The sequence below is a fragment of the Rhineura floridana genome, chromosome 22 (genome assembly GCF_030035675.1).
Source record: "Rhineura floridana isolate rRhiFlo1 chromosome 22, rRhiFlo1.hap2, whole genome shotgun sequence".
Classification (NCBI taxonomy): domain Eukaryota; kingdom Metazoa; phylum Chordata; class Lepidosauria; order Squamata; family Rhineuridae; genus Rhineura; species Rhineura floridana.
In genome coordinates, this window is record NC_084501.1 from 18,712,696 (window position 1) to 18,732,104 (window position 19,409).

Below are 19,409 nucleotides of genomic sequence, written 5' to 3' on the forward strand. Positions count from 1 at the left end.
GGAGGAGGAGCAGGGCAGCTGCCTGTGGCTCTCACTCAAAAATCCAAATGTCCTCACAAGCCTAAAACAGTCTGCAACTCCTCATGTACAGGATTGCGGCTATGCAAGCCAAATCCCAAAGTGTGCGTGTGACCTAGTGGCAGATCTTACTGCTCTCACTTTGAATCCCAATTTAAAAGTACACAGGGCTGTAGCCTTAGTTTTTAACGATAGCAGAAGCAGCCTGCGTCTTGTGTCTCAGGAAGTCAGTTTCTATTTTTGCTTCTGGCTGGTTCTAAATTGGGGGAGGAGGACCTCAAGTCTGAGGGCTGAATGTGGCCCTCCAGGCCTCTCTGTCTGGCCCTCAAGACTCTCCTCAGGCCAAACCCTCTACAGGCCCTGCTTTCACACCTTCCTTACATTTTGTTGCTAGGCTGGAATGCATGTTTCAACTCTGGTAATGCTTCTTGCTTGCCTGGGTTCAGGGTGGTGGTGAGTGTGTGTAATATCTAGCCTGCTGTGCAAGAGTACAATTTCCATTCATTGTTCTGCTCACTTTTGCTTCCGGCCCCCATAAGGTTGGAATGTGGCCCTCAGGCTGCAAAGGGTCCCCCACCCCTGTTTTCTAAACAGATCGTTGAGAATGACAGAAAGGAGATGGGGCCATAGAACTGGTGGAAGTGGGGCTTCAACATGCCGTGGTCTTCTGGAAGAGGGGCGTGTCCATAACAAGCTAAAGCCATTCTGACTAATCTCCTCTCTCTCTCTCTCTCTCTTCCCCACACTGCACCAGCCAGCACAGATGAAGGTCGCATGGAGCTTCGTTTTCTCTCTGGAGGCAACCCTGGACAGTTTGACCACGTCAGCTCCTCCTTGTGACATTGTGTGTCTCTTCCCCACCCCATCCCCCAAAACATCGACATCACAGCCGAAGTAACTCCTGCCTAGTCAATAAACAAACCCCACAACGCACACACTCATCTTAACGTGCTCTCCCTATGTATTTATAAATAGGGACAGGAAGGAGAAAGTCTGTGCAACTGGGCCAGGACGAGCTTTAATATGTGCACGCCACAGTGCGATTTTGACATTGGCCCTCCAGAGGTTGTTGGACTCCAACTCCCATCACCCCTTGCCAGCATTTCCCAAAGATGATGGGAGGTACAGTTGAACCATATTCTTGGAATCAAACTCCCATCAGCCCCAGACAGCACAGCCAATGGTCAGGGATGATGGGAGTTAGTCGAGCAGTATCTGGTGGGCCACAGATTCCCTGCCCCTGCAGTAGAAGGTTTGAGTCTAAATTCAGCTAAGTGGAGATGGAGTTTCCTTGTTAATTTTGCCTGGTTCGGTTGGAATTAAGTTGCTTGAATGAGGGGAAAGGGAACAGTTCAGGATGATAGCACAGGTGTGATGGAGCAGTAATGTGTTTACCCACAAAAAAAGTAAAGTAGCAGCAAATATAGGAGGAGTTTGTGCTCTTCCGTCATTTTGTGTAAAATGTATTTATTTAAAAACCATTCAAAAGTGCAGCCTGCTTGCATGTTAAATCAGCATGCAGTTGGGTGCTGGCACTGAGCTTGGGAGGTTAACTTGGGCATTGAATTAGATTCAGCTTTGCTGCAAGCTGTGAGTGTTTTAGATGGGTGGGTGACTTGTTGGTTGTTTTTTGCAGGAGTGCCAGACTAACTTCAGCCCCATATTTTACATGCATTATCAACAGTGTGTACTATGCTGCTGGGTTCTCATAAGTACAGCCCCTTCAGCTGAAGTATGATGGTAATAGATTGCGTTGTGATTGACACTGTATATATATTTTGAAAAAATAACACTGTTTTTCAATCAGTGTAAAACCTGAGTTAAGAAAAGCATGGACTCTTGTCTTTGCTGATACTACTATTTCTGTCCAATCACAGGTTCAAAAATCCTGGCTTGTTTTCTGTTGAGCACTCTTACTTCTAGGCTGGGCCTCAAATAATAAAATAAAGTCAGGAAGTTCCATTTCCACGCGATAAAATTGTCACATTTTTGCCCTATCTCTACAACAGCACAGAGATAGGAAAGGTTAGAAGGGCACCAGTGCTTTTCTGTTAAAAATGGAGACCAGTGCTTTCATTATTCAAAAGTGCCTACATGCTACCCACCTCCAACAGAGGGGGGAGAGGGGGAAGCAGGGTCCATGCCACCGGTAAGACTAGCTTCATCAAGGTCCCTCCCTCCCTCCACGGTGGTATTTCACCTGCCATTTCAGGAGGCTGCAAGAGCGAGATGGGAAGCAGGACCCCCCTCCATTGTCTTGACTGAAAGAACTCTTATTTGGCCCCTTCATCTCTCTGAATTTGTTTCCATTTAGTCTGGTTGTATGGCTTGTGCAAAGGACTGTATATGAATTATATAAATAAATTTTAAGAACTTGGTTTCTGTGCTTTCCTTTTTCCTCATCCTTTCCCCCCCCCTTTTGTGCCAGGTCTTAATGCAGCAGGAATGAGCTCGTTTTTATTAATCTTACGTAAGCTGTACTGGGACCCTCATTAGCTAAAGAGCAGAGGAGATACTTCAATAAATGAAGTTATTAATTGGTATCATCTGTCAAGGAACAGCCTTTTAAAATCTCTGTATTGTTCCTAGGATGGCGATGTTACTATTTGTGCCTCTGCCCGTCTACGTTATGAAACTGAGTCTATACGCTCTCATTCGTGCGAAGTTCTCGGTGGAGACTGGAAGTGCCAATAAATACCTTTTTTTAACGCTGTATTGATTTCCGTCAAGTGGTACAGGATCATAGAGATGCTAATGGATGGAGCGACGCCACTCTGCCTCCAAGATGGCGGTCTTTCCATTTTCACCGGAAGTCTGTCTTCCCAACCTGATATTTACCGCCTCAGGCGACGTTTGCCAAGAGTGGGCTCTCGAGCTCCACGCTCCGCCCAACTTCCTAGTAAGCCAAACCAAGCCAATGAGGATTGGAGCGAGAGAGGCGGAACAGCAAAACTCACGCGCCCCGCCCACAAGCCGCCAGGGATTGGGCGGCCCGCTCGAGCCAATAGGAGAGCGCTGCCTTTCTCACCGGCTGCGCGCTGCTGCGGTTGCTTGCTGCGTTCTAAGCACCCCTACGGCATTGCTCGCGCCTCCGCGCACGCGCGCGCCGTCTCCTCCACCCGCTGCGCCCTAACGGCCGCCCCCCTTTCTTTCCCCTCCCGCCACGGGCCGGGAGCGACATAGAAAGCGATGTCGGCGGCCCGCGAGGTGGTGACGCTCCAGTTGGGGCACTACGCGGGGAGCGTCGGCGCCCACTGGTGGGGACTTCAGGTAATGGGGGGCGGGGAAAGTTCCTGATTGGCCAGGCTGTGCGCGCGGTGTGTGTGAAGTGATAATATATAAGGTCGCTGTGAGAGTGAAGGGGGGGGGAATTGTGCGGTGGTCGCTCCCTCTGCCTGGCCAACGTCGCAGGGTTGTGAGAATAAAATGAAAGGACTCTCTCTCTCTCTCTCTCTGACTAGTTTAGCCTAGCCTGCCTCACAGAGTTATTGTGAGAGGGAAATAAGAGGTGTGGGGCTATTATCCCTCTCCCTTCTCTCATCTCTAGCTGCCTTGCCAACCCTGGCTTAGTCTACCTCACAGGGTCGTTGACTAGCTTAGCCTACCTCATAGGGTTGTTGTGAGAGGAAAATGGAGCAAGGTTTTGGCCTATTATATCTCTCCCTCTTCTCTCTCTGCCTTGCCAAACCCCGCTGGGGTCGATAAGAACCTAAGAAGAGCCCTGCTGGATCAGTCCAAAAGGGCCATCCTGTCCAGTGCCACATTCACACAGCAGCCAACCAGATGCCTCTGGGAATCCTGCAAGCGGGACCAAAGCACAACAGCACTCTCCCCTCCTGCAGTTTCTAGCGACTGGTATTCAGAACCATCCTGCCTCTGACAGTGGCGGGAGAACGTGCCCATCGTGGCTAGTAGCCACTGACAGTGTTATCTTCCATGACTTTGTCTTTAAAAGAGGCAAAAAAGCCACCCAAATTGATGTCCGTCACTACTCCTTCTGGGAGTGAATTCCATAGTTTTAACTAAACGTTGTGTGAAGAAATCCTTTCTTTTGTCTATCTGAATCTGCCAACATTCAACGTGATTGGATGTCCACGAGTTATAATAATAATAATAATAATAATTTAATTTCTGTGTCGCCTATCTGGCCAATGGCCACTCTAGGCGACATACATATAAACAGTTAAAACACAATGTGATAAAATACAGTAATACAATATAAAATAAGACAGCAGCAACAACAGCACTAATGCAGGGTAAGAGGCATTTCAGTCATAACAGTTAACCCTCCCCAGTTAACCCTCCCCGGAAATCCCAAAGGCCTGTTGAAAGAGCCAGGTCTTTAAGGCTTTACGGAATACATTTAAGGAAGAGGCGTGCCGTAGATCTTGCGGGAGGGAGTTCCAGAGAGTGGGGGCCGCCACTGAGAATGCCCTCTCTCTAGTTCCCGCCAATCTAGCTGTTTTTGTCGGCGGGATTGAGAGAAGGCCTTGTGTGGCTGATCTTGTCGGGCGGCATAGTTGGTGGCGTGGAAGGCGCTCCTTTAGATAAACTGGGCCGAGACCGTATAGGGATTTAAAGGTTAATACCAACACCTTGAATTGGGCCCGGAAGACAACTGGAAGCCAGTGTAGATCGAACAACACTGGTGTGATGTGATCCCGGCGGCGGCTATTCGTAAGTAGTCGAGCCGCCGCATTTTGTATAAGTTGTAATTTCCGGACCGTTTTCAAGGGTAACCCCACATAGAGCGCATTACAGTAATCCAAACGAGAGGTGACCAGGGCGTGTACTACCAGTGGGAGCTGATGAACAGGAAGGTAGGGTTGCAGTCTTTGTATGAGGTGTAATTGATACCAGGCTGCCCGGCTCACTGCCGAAATCTGAGCCTCCATGGACAGCCTGGAATCAAGTACAACCCCAAGGCTGCGGACCTGGTCCTTCAGGGGCAGACTCACCCCATTGAACTTCAGATCAACATCTCCCAACCTTCTCTTGTCCCCCACGAGCAGCACCTCAGTCTTATCGGGGTTCAGTTTCAGCTTGTTCCTTCCCATCCATCCACTCACGGATTCCAGGCACTTGGACAAGGTCTCCACAGCCAACTCTGGTGAAGATTTAAACGAGAGATAGAGCTGAGTGTCATCCGCATATTGGTGACACTGCAGCCCAAATCTCCTAATGATTGCCCCCAGCGGCTTCATATAGATGTTAAATAGCATGGGAGAGAGGATAGAGCCCTGTGGCACACCACAATTGAGAGGCCAAGGGTCTGAAACCTCCTCTCCCAATGCTACCTGTTGGTACCTATTGGAGAGAAAGGAGTGGAACCACTGTAATACAGTGCCTCCAATTCCCAATCCCGAGTTCTAGCATTGCGAGAGTGGGAGAAAAACAATATCCGCTTTCTCCACGCCATGCATAATTTTATACGCCTCTGTCGTGTCTCCTCTTACTCATCTTTTCTCTAATCTAAAAAGCCCCAAATGACAAAGGCCAGCGACATCTGAAGGTCCTCAGGAGTCCTGGCTGGGCTTTAAACCCTCTCTCCGCACATGTGCTTCAAATTGTGCCGTTTATTCAACAAAATGTATGGAATCAAAATACTGAAAGGATACATACAGTATGTGCTGTGGGACCTTGCTGTGATGGGCTTGTAATAATAATACCTGCTGGTTGTGAACTCATTTGTCATGTTGCTCTTTGTTCCCCCTTCCCAGGAAGCTTCGTTCTGCTTTGATCCTGTGGCTGCAAAATCAGATGAAGGGATTCGCCATGATGTGCTGTTCCGAGTGGGGAGAACTCTCCAGGGGCAAGAGACATACACACCCCGCCTCATCCTCATGGACCTCAAAGGTGCGGGTGAGAGAGGAGCACATGTACACACACAGACACATTGTGGGCATGGCTTGTGGGAGAGGCGAGAACAAGCCCTCCTTGTGCCTTATTTTCTGCATTGTGGGTTGCAAGCCCCATGTTGCAGTGTCAGGAAAACACAAAAGATCCCGCAGTAAGGCCACTTACCTTCGATGTACCTATGTTTGGTTTTATTCAAAGCATTGATACCCTTGCTCCTCAGCTGGAGAAGCTCACAGAATGGCTTACAAATCAGTGAAAGAGTATAGTCCTTAGCCTTACAATCTGTAAACGACATGGCACAAAAGAAAAAAAGGATGGGGAGGGAAGAGAAAGACAGAAGCAAGGCTAGGCAATAAATTCTTAAATGTTACAAGGTGCTTACTGTAATCAGCTTGGGTGAAAATGAGCCACCCGCAAACAGAAATAGCCTGGCAACCCACCATAGCTGTGTTCTCCCTCCACTTTCGGAGGCAGCATGCTTCTGAATGCTACTTCTTGATATCTCTCTCGTTCACATTAGCTGGCGGCTTAACGTGATTGGGAGAGATATCTGCAGGTTGCGTCTCAATTTAACCCTGAAGAAGGCCTTCATACAATAATTGGCCGAAACGAGTTGGCCTATTTTGCAAATAAAATCCGCAAGTCTTTTTCAGCATCTTGAGATACATGCTTCTTGTTATTGGTAGTATTCGTTTTTATCCCACCCTTCCTCCAAGGAGATCAGGGCAGCATACACAGTGTCCACCCTTTTATCCTTGTAACAACCCTGTGAAGTAGGTTAGGGTGAGAAGGAGAGAGAGAAATTAGGGCAAGAACACCCTGTAAGTTTTGTAAGCTGAGCAAGGATTTGAACCTAGGCCTTCTCAGTCTAAGGCTCTAGTGACTGTACCACACCCCGGGTAGTGAACTGGATCACACTCTCTTAATTATTTATAGGAACAGAGGTAGCTGGGAAGGGCCTTAGCTCAACAGTAGAGCACCTGTTCTGCATGCAGAAGGCCCTAGGTTCAATCCCCGGCATCTCCAGGTAGGACTGAGAGAGACGCTTGTCTGAAACCCTGGAGAGCTGCTGCCAGTCAGTGTAGGTAATACTGAGCTAGCTGGACCAATGGTCTGACTCAACATAAGGCAGCTTCCTATGCCTTGTAACAGGTTGGATTTTTTAGCCCAGTATTGTCTCCTCTGACTGGCAGTGGCTTTGTGGGGTTTTTTTTTCCGTCGCCTGCAAACTGATTTTTTTTCTTTTAATTGATGATGCCAAGGACTGAACCAAGGACTTCTTCTGCAAGCAAAGTATGTGCTGGTCACTGGACTGCTGTGGATATGTTATATTTTGTTGAGAAACTGGACACAGCTACCAGCTCTTATCCCCACCAATGATGTATAAGGCCCCATCTCCTCTATACATTTAAAGAATCCTGGGAACTGTATTTTGCGAAGGGTGCTGAGAGTTCTTGAGAGAATCCTACTCTGCTCACAGAGTTACAATTCCCAGAGCTGTTTTAACAATCACTTCCCTCTTCCCAGGGAACTTTGGGTATGATAGTTCTGTGAGGGGAATAGGGTTCTCCCAACAACTCTCAGCATCCTTAACAAACTACAGTTCCCAGGATTCTTTGGGGGAAGCCATGACTGTTTAAAGCGGTATGATACTGCTTTAAATGCATAGTGGCAGGAGGGGGTCTAAGTTTTATAGCCTCCCTGAAAATCGCCAGTTTCAAGAGGGATTGCAACCTACTTGTTGGCAGCCACCAGTCAAATTAGTTTCCTTCTTCTGTTACTTCGGTTCCTGAATGATTGTGGCTTCTGTTCTGACCTGTGATGCTTTTCATTCATGGTCAACGTCTAGCAAGCAGCTATCAGAATAACGGGCCACTTTTGCTTCTTTGCAGGGAGCCTGAGCTCTTTGAAGCAGGAGGGATGCTTATACACAGACACAAAAACAAACACGCCTTTGGCCTGGTGAGTCGTTCCCTCCCCCCACACCACTGAGTATAAATATGCAACTACCGTGCACGTAGCATAAGCATATCACTGGGATGGTAACTAATAGGTGGTGTTTGAGGCATGCTCGTGAGCCTAGGACACAGTCTCTAGCTCAAAATAAACTGTGTATGTTTCTGATTCTAACTTTTTAAAAAAAGAATGTTGCTAATCCTTATGGTTGCAGACAGAATACTGCTATAGTTTTGGACACTGGGAGAAGTCTGTCTGAGCAGGCAGGGCATGGGACTCCCATTACAACAGCGGTTCTGCCTCTGTTCCCCTGCCTTTACGAGCATCCTTTACATCCCTCAACATTTCATGGGTATCAGCCCTCTTTCTATAGTCCCCACAGGAGAGAAAAACTAATGAACACAACATTTTTGTTAGAGAGAAATATTGTTCTACAGACTCAAGTTAATGAAAAATCCTATTGTTTATAATTTATAAAACATCTAAAATTTACTAAGTGTTGTATGCACACTAAAGATGTGCCACTCCCTGGCCATGGGGTTAATATATGTACATTTATACACTCTGTCACAAAAGAAAAAGACATTGGGGAGGGAAGAGGGCAAACTAGGAAACTCAGACACCAGGGGTTGTATTCAATTAAGTTTTACTCAGAGTAGATCTACTGAGTGGCATTTAGTGCTAGTCTTCCTCATAGTAGACCCACTGAAGTGAACAGACCTAAGTTGGGTTCATTAATTTCAGTGGGTCCACTCTGAGTAGTTGAATATAATCCTTTTACGTTAATCAGCCTAAGTCATATTAATTTCAATAGGTCTGCTTTAAGTTGGACTAGCACTGGATATAATCCTAATTCATGAAGTTTAAATCTGCCTAATTGCAAGATTTGAGACATTAACAGTGCAGAACTCTAGACCCTGTGCATTTTAAAGGCGGGGGTGGGCAGTATTCTGCACTCCACATCAGTCTCTTCAGACAATCCCTGCCATAATTTGTGTGCAGAATCATGTGGTAAAAGACTCGCCTTTTCAGGAAGGGGAATCTGACAATGCACCAAGAAGATCCATCCCCTGTGAACCCTTTCCTGATGAACTTAGATAAGCCGGAGGTAAGACCCTGCCCCACCTGGCAGTCCCCTTTTTGCTTTCTACCCTTGAACCAGAGCTGCTAAGCCTGGAGCAGTTGCTTTGGTGGGAGTGGTGGTGTGTGCGTTACTGATGTCTCTATTGCACTGTGGCAGCAATACTTGTCTTCCATTGTCTCTCAAATGCCGAGGAAAGCTAGGGGGATAGCCACTAGCTCACATGGTTTTAAAAGGCGACTACATAAAAGAAGAGAGGGTCAGATGACAGCCGTTAGCATGACAGCTGTAGGTAACCACCAGGTTCAGAAGCAGTCTACTTGAATACCAGGAGCTGAGAGCGGACTGGTGGACCTTTGACCTTTTTTGAAGTTGCCAACATGATTGAGTGTGGGTGGAGGAAGGACAGACTCAGTGGCTTGATCAAGACACCAAGGAATATGTCTGAATGGGTGTGGGCTTGGCTGCAAAGGGAAGGCATGTCACAGCTGCCACTTTCCACAAGCTTTAAGGTGCAGAGGTTATAGCTGCCAGCCGCCTTGATTAACTTAGATCTCCGCTTCAAGCCTATGGGCATACCTACAAATGTGTTTGGACTTCAGAATTATTACTGTTAGGCTGCAAGTCTTTTTTTAAATTATTGTTAATGCAATCGTACACATTCAAGTTACACAAGCTTTCCCTTTGTCCAAAAGCCACCAGTTATGTTATGAATATGTGCTGGGCAGACTTTTTCCCAATGAAAGCTTTTGCCTGTTGCGCAGAGGTGCTCTTGGCCATTTCAGTGAGCTTCTCATTGCGTACTAGCCAAGATGTCAGACAGTACTGTATAGCTCTGGTGGGCGAGCTGGCTCGCCAGTTGTGGTTGGACTTCCCACTCCCATTAGCCCCAACCAGCTTGGCTGGTGGTCGCAAATGAGGGGAGCTATAGTCCACCAACCTCAGGAGGGCTGTAGGTTCCCTATCTCTGATTTACCACCAATTATGTGCATTTCTTTATTGCTTTACAGCTAAATCAAAGCCTCAGGTCAGAAACAATCTCTCTCTCTCTCTCTCTCTCTCATTTCAGGGTATCAGACCTTTCAATGGTGATTTTGCTCCTAGGACCCTTCCTGGTGGTAAAGATGTGTGTGTGCTCTGCATGTGTGGCTTCCTGTTTGGGGTAGAATGGGGGAGCTGGCAGGGTGCAAGGCAAGTGCCAGGCATGAGAGGACCTTCAGGCACCAGCGCGCCTCACCTCCAGTGCAGCTGCTGCGAGCTTAAGTGAGCCTGGCTGCCTCTCCTCCCACATCAGCATGTTAGTACACTCTGTGCACACGCCTTCATATGCACTGAAGTGGAAATCTGGGAGGTTAGCAGCCGGGTCTATTTAAGCCCTTGCTGTCTGCGGGGGGGGGGGTTGTCTGGGAGCGTGGAGCTCCACAATCCATGCCAGGATCAGGTCATGGGGCGTGAGGTCATGGGGCGTGATTTGTGCCGCATGTCAGCCCCTTACCCCAGGCCACAATCACAGATTGCAGAGCAGGAGCTCCACCCTCCCAGGGGGCCCTTGGGCTCGGGCCCTACCTAGCTAGGCCTGGCAGGGTGGATATATTTGCAAAGGGTATTTTTTTAAGGAAGTTGTCAGGAGTGGCTAATGCAGCAGCTCTCTGCTCACGGTGTGCACCCAACAGTCAGCTGTGGAGGTGAGCCAAATAGACCGGAAGAGGCTGGGCAGAAGGAGGCGGAGAGATGCTGGACCAGCTGGAGGATAAAGGCGTGGCAGGCTGCATGTTTAGAGGGGAGTCCAAGAAGGGAGGGATCAAGGACAGAGAAGAAGTAGCAGGGAAAAAGAGCTGGGCTGTGGGCAGGCCTTGCCACAGTGTGGGAGGAAGGAAAGAGCAGCAGTTCTGAGGCTATCCACCCCAGTGGTGAGTCAAGGAGGAAAAGGTTAGCCGAATGAAGGGAGGCAACTTTCACACCTGAGGACAGAGGGATTCATGGGGAAGGGCTCTAGGATTGTCTCAGTGAAGAGTTCACATGGTGTTCTCTGAAGGCAAGAGAACTCCTGGGGCTCTGAAGACCTCTTAGGATCCCTAGTGGGAGGGAGGAACCTCTCACAGAAGCCTTCATCCATTCTCAAGGGGTACCAAATTTTGGCTTGATTGGCTAACCAAGCCCATTATTTGTGGGTGCCACCGAACCCCTTCCCCGAGCCCCGTGGCAGCTGCAAAAAGCTTGGTTATGGAGGGGCGTTAAACTCTTGTGCCGGGCTACTGCAGAAAGCCAGCCCCCTCGCTCTTGCTGCCTCCTACCAAAGCCTCAGGAAAGAAAAGAAGTTGCGGCTCCTCTCAGTGGAGAATGGGAGGGGTGGAAAAAGGAGAGATGGTGTCTCTCCCAGGGGCAGAGCTTTTGCTGGAAGTGCAGGGGTGCTCACCTGACAGTGGAGAGGCACTCGCCACTGGCGAGCGGGCTGGTAAATTGATGGAACCCTCTCCACCCAGTTCATGGCTGCATTCTGTTTCCAGACAGACCTCTGCGCCCTGAAAGGCAGGATGAGGCTCCAAAGATGCCTCGCTTGGAGAGCAAGATGCACGTTTGGTCAGATTTCCTCCGAACGCACCTTCACCCTCGTAGCATATTAACCATCCACCAGTACAATCATGAAGGGTACGGAATGTTTCTCAGTATGCTGTGCTGCCCTTTCCCTGGCCTGCAGTCCCTGTTGGAGTATTGTCTGTCGCCTTTGGCATGATGCTGCCACTTTCCTTTCAGGGATTCCAGTCGGCTGGAGGCTTTTGGACAAGGGGAAAAGCTCCTGCAAGATAGCACATACCTTGAGGAGCTTGAAGACAGGCTACACTTCTACGTAGAAGAGTGTGACTACCTGCAGGTGAGTGTTTGCTGCCTTCTCCTACGGGGCCTTTGCCAGGCCAGGGCCTGTTGAGGGCGAGCGTCCCACAGTGTGAGGTCCAGCCACCTTGCGAAGCGGGAGTCAAGCCACCCCTGATGTGTGGCCCAGGAGCAGGGACGGGGAATCTGTGGCCGTGGAGCCATTGCTGGACTCCAGCTCCCATCCTCCTGCCTGACCATTGGCCACCACCGTCTGGGGCTGATGGGAGGTGGAGCCCAACAGTGTCTGAAGGAGCACAGGTTTCCCCATCCCTGCCAGAGACACTGCAGTGCCCTGCAGTTTCCAGGCTGTTGCATGTGGGTCTTGTGTTTGGGACCGCGGGCTGCCCCTTGGCAGGGATGGCTGCCTTCAGTTTGGAATGGAGGCAGAGAATCTCCTGGTCAGACTGCTCAGAAGACACGGAAGCCCCTCAGTCACGACGTCACCACTCATTCATTCCCTCCCCCCCCCCCCCTTGGCCAGGGAGAGTCCTGCAAACAGAAGAATGTGGTGCTGCAATGAGAGGCTGCGGCAGGGAGCTCTGGAGCATTCTGTCCTTCACCGCTGAGGAGTGCTGGCCAGTTAGGATTAGCACTTCCTTTGATTGGTCTTAGACCCCCTTCCGGCTCACCCACCCTCTTCTGTCCCTGGGATGGAGAGAGCTTGCTGGAAGAAGCGGCGGGGCAGCCCAGCCCAGGAGCACGGCATGACTCTCGGGCACACTGAATCCAGCTTGGGCTGTGCCGCTTCCTGAGGACTTGGCCAAGTTCCATGCTCCCTGCTGTGTCTCAGCAACTGCATGCCACTTCCAAACCTGGTGGAGGGGAGGGGTGACACCCAGGCTGCAGGGGCCTCTCTCCCCTGCTGTGGGAGGGCTGCGAAGTAAAGGAGTGATGCAGCTTGAAGTGGCCCTTGCCTGGGCTTGCAGCAGTTGCCCTCCCGCCCCTTGTGAGCGGACAGGTCCTCTGCCCACCCCTGTTCCGCCAGATCACTAACACTCCCCATCCTTCTCTCTTCACACAGGGATTCCAGGTTCTTTGTGACCTGCACAACGGGTTTTCAGGGATTGGGGCAAAGGTCACCGAGGTGCTTCAGGATGAGTATGCGGGGAAGGGAGTCCTGACATGGGGGTTGACTCCAGTGCTCCCTACGGCTGTAAGTAAGGCCAGTCCTCTTTGTTCTCTTCCCCTCCTCCTCTTAAGTTGTGCTGTTGGGTGGGGTTAAAAGCAGTACAGAGAGCTCCTCACTGAGAGCTAACATCATGCGGAGAACAGAGTGCTGGGCTTGGGCTGGCAAGATAAATATACCTGGTGCACTTCTAGGGTCATACCATGTGACATCACTGGTGAAACTTCTGGCTGCTCTTTTCTCATCTTGCAGATTCCACAGAGGAATTTTTACAGGCTCCTGAATACAGTCCTGGGGGTGGTCCACCTTTCCAGCCACAGTGCACTCTTCTGCCCCTTGTCGCTGAACGGGAGCCTGGGACTCCGGCCGGAGCCCCCCGTTGCCCTCCCATACGTCAACTATGATGTGAGTGTGAATACAGGGGGGGGACCCCTTTGGGGCTACGGAGGGAGTGTGGGACACACACGGAGGGGCAGGAACAACAACAGAGCCCCCCTGGGTTGTGGGTGGAACTTTGTGCATCTCATGTTGCCTCCCCCGGTCCTCATAACTTCTTGTCCTGATCTTTGCTCAAGAATCCCAGTGAAGAAATTAATGACACAAATTCGCTTCAGCCTGAAATTCCCAACGCTGGAAGGGGGTTTCTGCAATGCACAGCAACCCAGACTCTGATAACGTGTTGGGAGCAGAAATCTCAACTTTGGAAAAGAAATGCTCTTGGAGTCATCTGTGTCTTGGCTTTATCCCCTCCATAGGCAACTCTGGACTATCACACGAGTGCCATCCTCGCCACAGCGCTGGACACCATCACCGCTCCTTACCGGCTCCAGACCTCGGCTATCTCCATGTCGCATCTTGCTGAGACCCTAAATTTCTCTGGGAGGAAGGTACTGTGTGTCTGAACCCCTGTCCCTTCCCTGGCCAGCCCTTTGCTCTCTCAGAAGCCAGACTGGAAGTGGCAGGGCTTCTCACGTTTAGTGTCAAATGAGAACAACTTCCATCAGGACCAAAAGTACGCATTCAATTCCTAGGTGCCTAAAATGTTCCAGCTCTAGTTTGTCTGGAATAGTTGACAGAGCAAAGACCTTAACTCACAGAAACACAGAAAATTGCTTTAAAGCAAGGCAGACCATTGGGCACGTTTAGCACAATCTGTGCTGTTGACACTGACTGGCAGTCTCAGGCAGGCGTCTTTCCTGGCCCTTCTGGAGATGCCAGGGATTGAACGCTGGACAGTTTGCATCCAAAGCAGGTGCTCTGCCACTGAGCTACAGTTCTCTTAACAATAGTTTAAGTACATGAATCAGTGGCCCATTGGAGAGAGAATCCTCCTCTCTGTCAGGCATCAGGTGCTGGTGGGCAAGGTGAAATTCCATCCGTGTCCAAAGGATCCATTTTGACTTGTCAGTGCGCTGAAGGCTGGGAAGCAATATTTATTTCTACCTTCTTTTTCTACTTTACCATTTAAAAGAAAATACCCAAACTGGCTCATGGATTTTAAAATACAGCATGTTGGGTTTCTCCTTTCCTTTGGAGTGTCGCCTGGCCCCCTTGCGAGAGCCCTGCTGTGGGCGCACACACCAGTTTGTTCTGCTGGCACACAGCATCTGGGTCCATCTTTTGGGGCCTCTGGTGGTGTTCTGTGGCTGGCCACTGCCTCGCACCCCCCCTTCCTCACCCCGCTGCCCTCCCTCTCGCCCCAGGTAGCAGCTGCAGTAGCAGCCGTTCCGTTTCCTGTGGCCCACGAGCAATCCCTTCCTGACGCTCTGTGCAGCCAGCAGCCTCCCATGCCCTGGAGCCCGCTGTCTTCCTGCGGTGCGCAAGGGGGCAGCCACTGTTTTGCTCAGTCTGTGGTGCTGAGAGGAATCCGCAAGGAACAGCAAGTCAGGTAAGAAACCAGGATGGGGTGTGTGTGTGTGCGCGCGCTCTTCCTTCAGGGGTGGTGGAGGCGGGCCAGGAGTGGGTTACTCCACCCACTTGCTTTGGAGGCAGGACTGTGCAGGTGATTTTGGTCCACACACCCCAAGGGAGGAGTTTGCCCCATTTCCAGCTGTCTTATTCAAAGCAACACAGCTTTTATGGAACTCTGGCTAAGACAAATTGGTGCATCCTATGACAGCAGTTCCCCAATTTGGTGTGTTTGTGTTGGATCTGGTGCAAGTTGTTGATTTCTGTTCTGGGTTAGAAGTTAACCACTTAACCACACTTCCCTCAGGGTGGAGTGTCTCAAAACTTTTTGGCCTAGTTCACCTGGCCTTCCCAGGGGTGGGGTAGTTTTAATTTTGTACCACTGAAATAATTTTCAATTTATAGATGTATTGAACCATTTTATCTGCAGTTTAATGGAATATTGACAAATCTGCTGCTATATGCCCTTTTTGCAGTGTTTTGGTGTCCATTTATGAAGTTAATTTGAATGCAGTTTAAGGCAGAAAGGTGGCATACAAATACATTAGTTAATTGAGCAGACCTGCCAAACGTTAGGCAATGTCCAGCACAGACAGGGAACGTTATGGGGTGAGTAGGGGGTCCCTACAGCTCCAACTACTAGTGAAGGCGGTTTGAGATGCAAAGCAGAGTCAGCCAGCCAATTTCATTCCTTCCGAAGCAACTTCTGGAGTCCCTTGAAAGAGAGGCCAAGGTCATGCTTTGAGAGTTCCTGCCTAGACCAGGGTAGGGAACCTCCAACCCAGGGGCCAAAGGCAGCCCTCCCAAGTCTCTATCTGGCCCCCAGGCCTCTTCTCAGCTACCTCCCCAGCCACACACACTCCCCACTGGCCCTGCTGAACACTCTCCTTGGATGATTTTGCCTGACTGGAATGTGTCCAAAAACTCTGATGATGCGTCTTGCTTCCCTGGACAGAGGATAGAGAGGGAGGTGCATGTAAATTAGCCTAAAATTTACATTTGTTACCCCTCCCACTTTTGCCTCTGGCCCTGCCCACCACTGCTATATTCCCTCCCACCCTGGCCTAGTCTTTTCCTGTGGCCTTAACTCCCTGCCCTCTTGCGTCTCTTGTAGCAATTCCCCTGCAGGCACCGAACCAAAGTCTGTCCTCCACATGTGTGAGACTGGACAAGAGGTGCTGGCTCGGTACTTGTACACCGTCTCCCCCAGAACCTTCAGGTTAGTGAAACTGACAGGGAGGAGGGGTGGGGGGAAGAGGGGAAGGGCGATGGCCAGACTCTCCCTGGTCACGCTTGTTTTGTTGTTTGCTTAGCAGCACTGCCCACTTACTGCGAGGTCCGTGCAAGGTGTTGGCCCCGTATCCCCAGTACTTCTCTCCTTTCCTGAGCAAGCATGGATTCCTCTTGGAGAAACCTTCAAGTGCTGCCGCAGGTAAGGAGCCTGGGCTCTGGAGAACGTAGTAGAAGAAATGTTGCCAAACTGAAGAGTGAAGTTCCAGATCTGACTTGGGGGGTGGGGAGGGGCAAGGGAAAGTGAGGCTACAGAGCTTTGCAGAGTAACAAAGCCTTGTAGAAACCAGCTTGAAAATGCCCCTGGACATCTGTGGACTAAGTCTTAACCCCACTGACCTTGGAAGTCAGCAGGGCTAGGCGTGCCTGTACTCTCCACACCTCTGTGGTAGATGGACAGTCCCGGTTTCAGTTCCCAGCAGGAAGCGACAGGGAAGGTGTTGGCGAGTTGCTGCTGCTGGACTCTAGCTCCCCTCTGAAGAGCGCCCCTGCAGGCTGGGGCTGATGGGAGTTGGAGTCCAGCAACACACGGAGGGCAGGGAAGGATGGTCTGACTTGGGTGTGTGGCAGGTTAGATACGTGCAGAAAGTTCCAGTGGCTTCCAAAGTACTTTGCCTGTAATTTTTGTCCATCCCCCCGCCCCAGAAAGGCTGCATCAACTATTCTCCCAAGCCAATCCCTTTGCACTGCATGAGTTTACAGTGGAGGGGCCTGATCAGTTCTTTCCCCTTAGGTTAGACTAATGTAGCCTCATGGAAGGTAAAGGGAAGGGCTTGGGAGAATCCAGCTGATGGAGCCTTCCTGCAGTATGAGGAAGAGAGTATGAATCCTTGGTTGAATCTCACCTCTTTGAGCCAGCTTCATGTGGAAGGGGGTCTCCGCTACGCCATTGGCGAGTTGTGGAGATGGTGTATACGTGATGCGCTCTTGCCGATGCCACGGTGTAGACCTTTTCCTCCACAAATCCTTTTATCCTCTTCTGTGCAGCTGTTGAAAACATTCCTGTCTTCGGAGCCCTGCAGTCCTTGGCAAACCTGCGTAGAACCCTTGGCAGTTTTTATGCAGAGCTACGCCAGGTGGATGTCCGGAGGTGGGCAAGCTTTTTTTCTGCAGGAGTTGAAATGGATGACTTTGAAGAAGCTCTAGAGGAACTGAGGACACTGTCCCACTGCTACAAAGAGACCGGCGGCTCAGCAGCAGAATCCGAGGATGAAACAGACTGAGTTAATTCTTTGTGAAGTGCCTTTTGCACAGGACTTCGCTCCCATTTAAAAAATAATAAACTCAATAATATAGCCTCCTAAAGCATCCAGCATGTCCTGTGCTGGCTACTACTGTTAAGCTAAAGATGAAGTGTGTATTTTTTAAGAGTGTACCTGATCTTCAGCCATGGAGCAGCCCTGACAAATCCTGTGCACGCAGGCAAGGTGGCACCACTCATCTTCTACAATAGGAATGACTTTTTATTCCTTAAAATACAACTGCACAATGAATAGCCACTCAAAAGCAGCACAAAGAGAGAATTTACACATTTTCCCTAATATTAAAATATTTACATCAGCTGTTATCCAAGAACGAGTGCAAATCGGCATTGCATCCACCACACAGCAGACCCTGCCCGTTTTTTGAGGGGGGAGAAGAGTCTGAAGGCAGCAGCTTTACTGTGATGTGTAAATTCCAATGCAAACACATTTCCCAACCACCTCCCTCTTCAACCACTGCTTGTGGCAGAGGTGGTGGTATTGGCTCATGCTTTTAAAAGCCTTGCTCCTCCTGCTCTTCCTCAGAGAGCACTGGATCTTTGTCAGAAAGCTGGTCGGTGTTGCTGGTGCTCATTCCATCTTCCTCGTCCTCTGAGCTGACATCACAGGCTGTGTGAAATAAGGTCATCAACTCCCTAAACCGATGGGCTACCTGAGGACAGAACACAGGTTGTTACAGTGGAGGGAGGGGAGGCCAAGGCACGCACAGAGCCTCAGGGCTCATCTGTGGGCACTCCTCTCCTGCCACAACAGTGTCCCAAAATAGGACCACATGAAAATGATTGTTCTGCCTGCTGTAGCAATTGCAGTCGGCATTGTACTGGGCGCTGCCTGGTTTTTAACTGCATTTTCATTGCTTTATTTCTTATATTGCAATTGAATTCCATAGAATATAGTATGAAATACATCAATAAATGATAATACAATCTAAGGAAAAAAGTACAGTGGAACCTCAGTCAAAATGTTTTAACAGGCTGCACCCGTTGCCCTTCACAGACGGAATGAACCATCTGCATAACGTTTGTGGCCACAGTTTGGGTTTGCCTCTTCTGCCCTAAATCAATCTGGAGTGCAAGCAGAGAAATCTATCCCTGCTCTCGGCCCACCAAACCTGCAGTCTAAGGTGTTAACAACGTACCACCAAGCAGAGGCATCTCTGACTATTAACTGCACCAGCAAGGCTGGGAAAAGGGCAACAAGCAGAGACGCAGCTCCATTTAACTCTCTTGGTTTAAAGTCTCGTTACCTGTAAATTGCATTTCATTCTATCCCTCAAAGCAGATTTTTAAGGAACTGATGCCATCCATCTTTGCATGTGAAGGGAGGCAGTTTGTACAGCTGATCGCAATGGATTCTCTTTTGTAAAGTCAACCACATAATCTTAGGCCTTAGGTACATTTTCAGAGGGGGGCATCCTTTGTAAAGGGCTTCCTGAGGTCACGGCAGAACTCAATCCTGCCAAGAGACCCCCCCCCCAAAAAAAAGACTCACCTCCTCTGCTGTTTTATTGTGCAGCTGCTGAGAGATAGCACTGAATGTGTCTGGATGAGCCCCTCGCTCCTGGCAGGTGGTCAGAATAACCCGGTCAGCCTCTCTGCAGGGGAAAACACCTGATTGTGGAAGGGGGCCAGGATGGTCTGGCCAGACTTCATAAATCCCACAAGTTGCTCATGTTCAACCAAGTCCCCACCATTAGCCTTTAACATGAGCAAATGTCACAGAGCAACAGCTAGACGGGAGGGCTGCAGCTCAGTGGCCAAGCACAGGCTGTGCATAGAGGTCTCCAGGTAGGGCTGGGAAAGACCCGCTTGAAGCCTTGGAGAGCTGCTGCCAGTCAGTGTGGGCGGGGGGAGCCTGTGGCCCCCCGCTGCTGATGGCAGCATGCCCAATGGGCAGGGATGGTGGGCACAGTAGTCCACCAACAGCTAGAGGGACAAAGATTCCCCATCCCTGGCGTAGAGACAGCTCAAGGGGCTGAATCAGCAGAAAGCAGCTTCTTGGCTTCTACCAGAGAACAAAACCTATTGGTCAAGAT

General features: G+C 49.9%; 3 protein-coding genes and 1 long non-coding RNA gene across 10 annotated transcripts in view; 2 read left to right on the forward strand and 2 right to left on the reverse strand.

The window, feature by feature from the left end:
- The window catches only part of DAP3 (death associated protein 3), a 21,888-nt gene extending 19,497 nt beyond the window's left edge, over positions 1-2,391 (forward strand). For both annotated transcript variants that reach the window (XM_061605981.1, XM_061605982.1), the window contains one exon: positions 773-2,391. In XM_061605981.1, coding sequence (XP_061461965.1) covers positions 773-858 — 86 coding nt within the window. In that variant the 3' untranslated portion in view covers positions 859-2,391. The remainder of the gene's footprint in view (positions 1-772) is intronic.
- The window catches only part of LOC133374772 (uncharacterized), a 15,270-nt gene extending 11,987 nt beyond the window's left edge, over positions 1-3,283 (reverse strand). Inside the window, exons 1-2 of the long non-coding RNA XR_009759969.1 lie at positions 3,047-3,283; positions 2,717-2,914 (exon numbers count right to left, since the gene is read on the reverse strand). This is a non-coding gene — a long non-coding RNA (uncharacterized LOC133374772). The remainder of the gene's footprint in view (positions 1-2,716; positions 2,915-3,046) is intronic.
- On the forward strand, positions 2,977-19,096 carry MSTO1 (misato mitochondrial distribution and morphology regulator 1). 4 transcript variants are annotated; one of them, XM_061605977.1, is made up of 14 exons: positions 2,977-3,288; positions 5,739-5,874; positions 7,770-7,839; positions 8,866-8,941; positions 9,984-10,032; positions 11,422-11,563; positions 11,669-11,786; positions 12,810-12,950; positions 13,167-13,319; positions 13,670-13,801; positions 14,618-14,802; positions 15,937-16,041; positions 16,136-16,254; positions 17,100-19,089. In XM_061605977.1, the coding sequence occupies exons 1-14, from the start codon at positions 3,208-3,210 to the stop codon at positions 17,333-17,335; spliced, it is 1,743 nt and encodes a 580-aa protein (XP_061461961.1). In that variant the 5' UTR covers positions 2,977-3,207; the 3' UTR covers positions 17,336-19,089. The 4 variants fall into 4 exon arrangements, with proteins under 4 accessions (XP_061461961.1, XP_061461963.1, XP_061461962.1 ...); XM_061605979.1 differs by having other exon boundaries at positions 2,978-3,288; positions 12,810-12,941; positions 17,100-19,086; XM_061605978.1 differs by having other exon boundaries at positions 2,979-3,288; positions 16,139-16,254; positions 17,100-19,085.
- The window catches only part of GON4L (gon-4 like), a 45,440-nt gene continuing 43,594 nt past the window's right edge, over positions 17,564-19,409 (reverse strand). For all 3 annotated transcript variants that reach the window (XM_061605976.1, XM_061605975.1, XM_061605974.1), the window contains 2 exons: positions 18,866-18,968; positions 17,564-18,026 (listed from right to left, as the gene is read on the reverse strand). In XM_061605976.1, coding sequence (XP_061461960.1) covers positions 17,868-18,026; positions 18,866-18,968 — 262 coding nt within the window. In that variant the 3' untranslated portion in view covers positions 17,564-17,867. The remainder of the gene's footprint in view (positions 18,027-18,865; positions 18,969-19,409) is intronic.

Bases quoted from the DNA above. Each gene is read 5' to 3' on its own strand.
- MSTO1 (XM_061605977.1), top strand. From the start codon at position 3,208: ATGTCGGCGGCCCGCGAGGTGGTGACGCTCCAGTTGGGGCACTACGCG. The intron at 14,803-15,936 runs GTAAGAAACCAG...CGTCTCTTGTAG, and splicing joins CGCAAGGAACAGCAAGTCAG to CAATTCCCCTGCAGGCACCG. The intron at 16,255-17,099 runs GTAAGGAGCCTG...TCTTCTGTGCAG, and splicing joins ACCTTCAAGTGCTGCCGCAG to CTGTTGAAAACATTCCTGTC.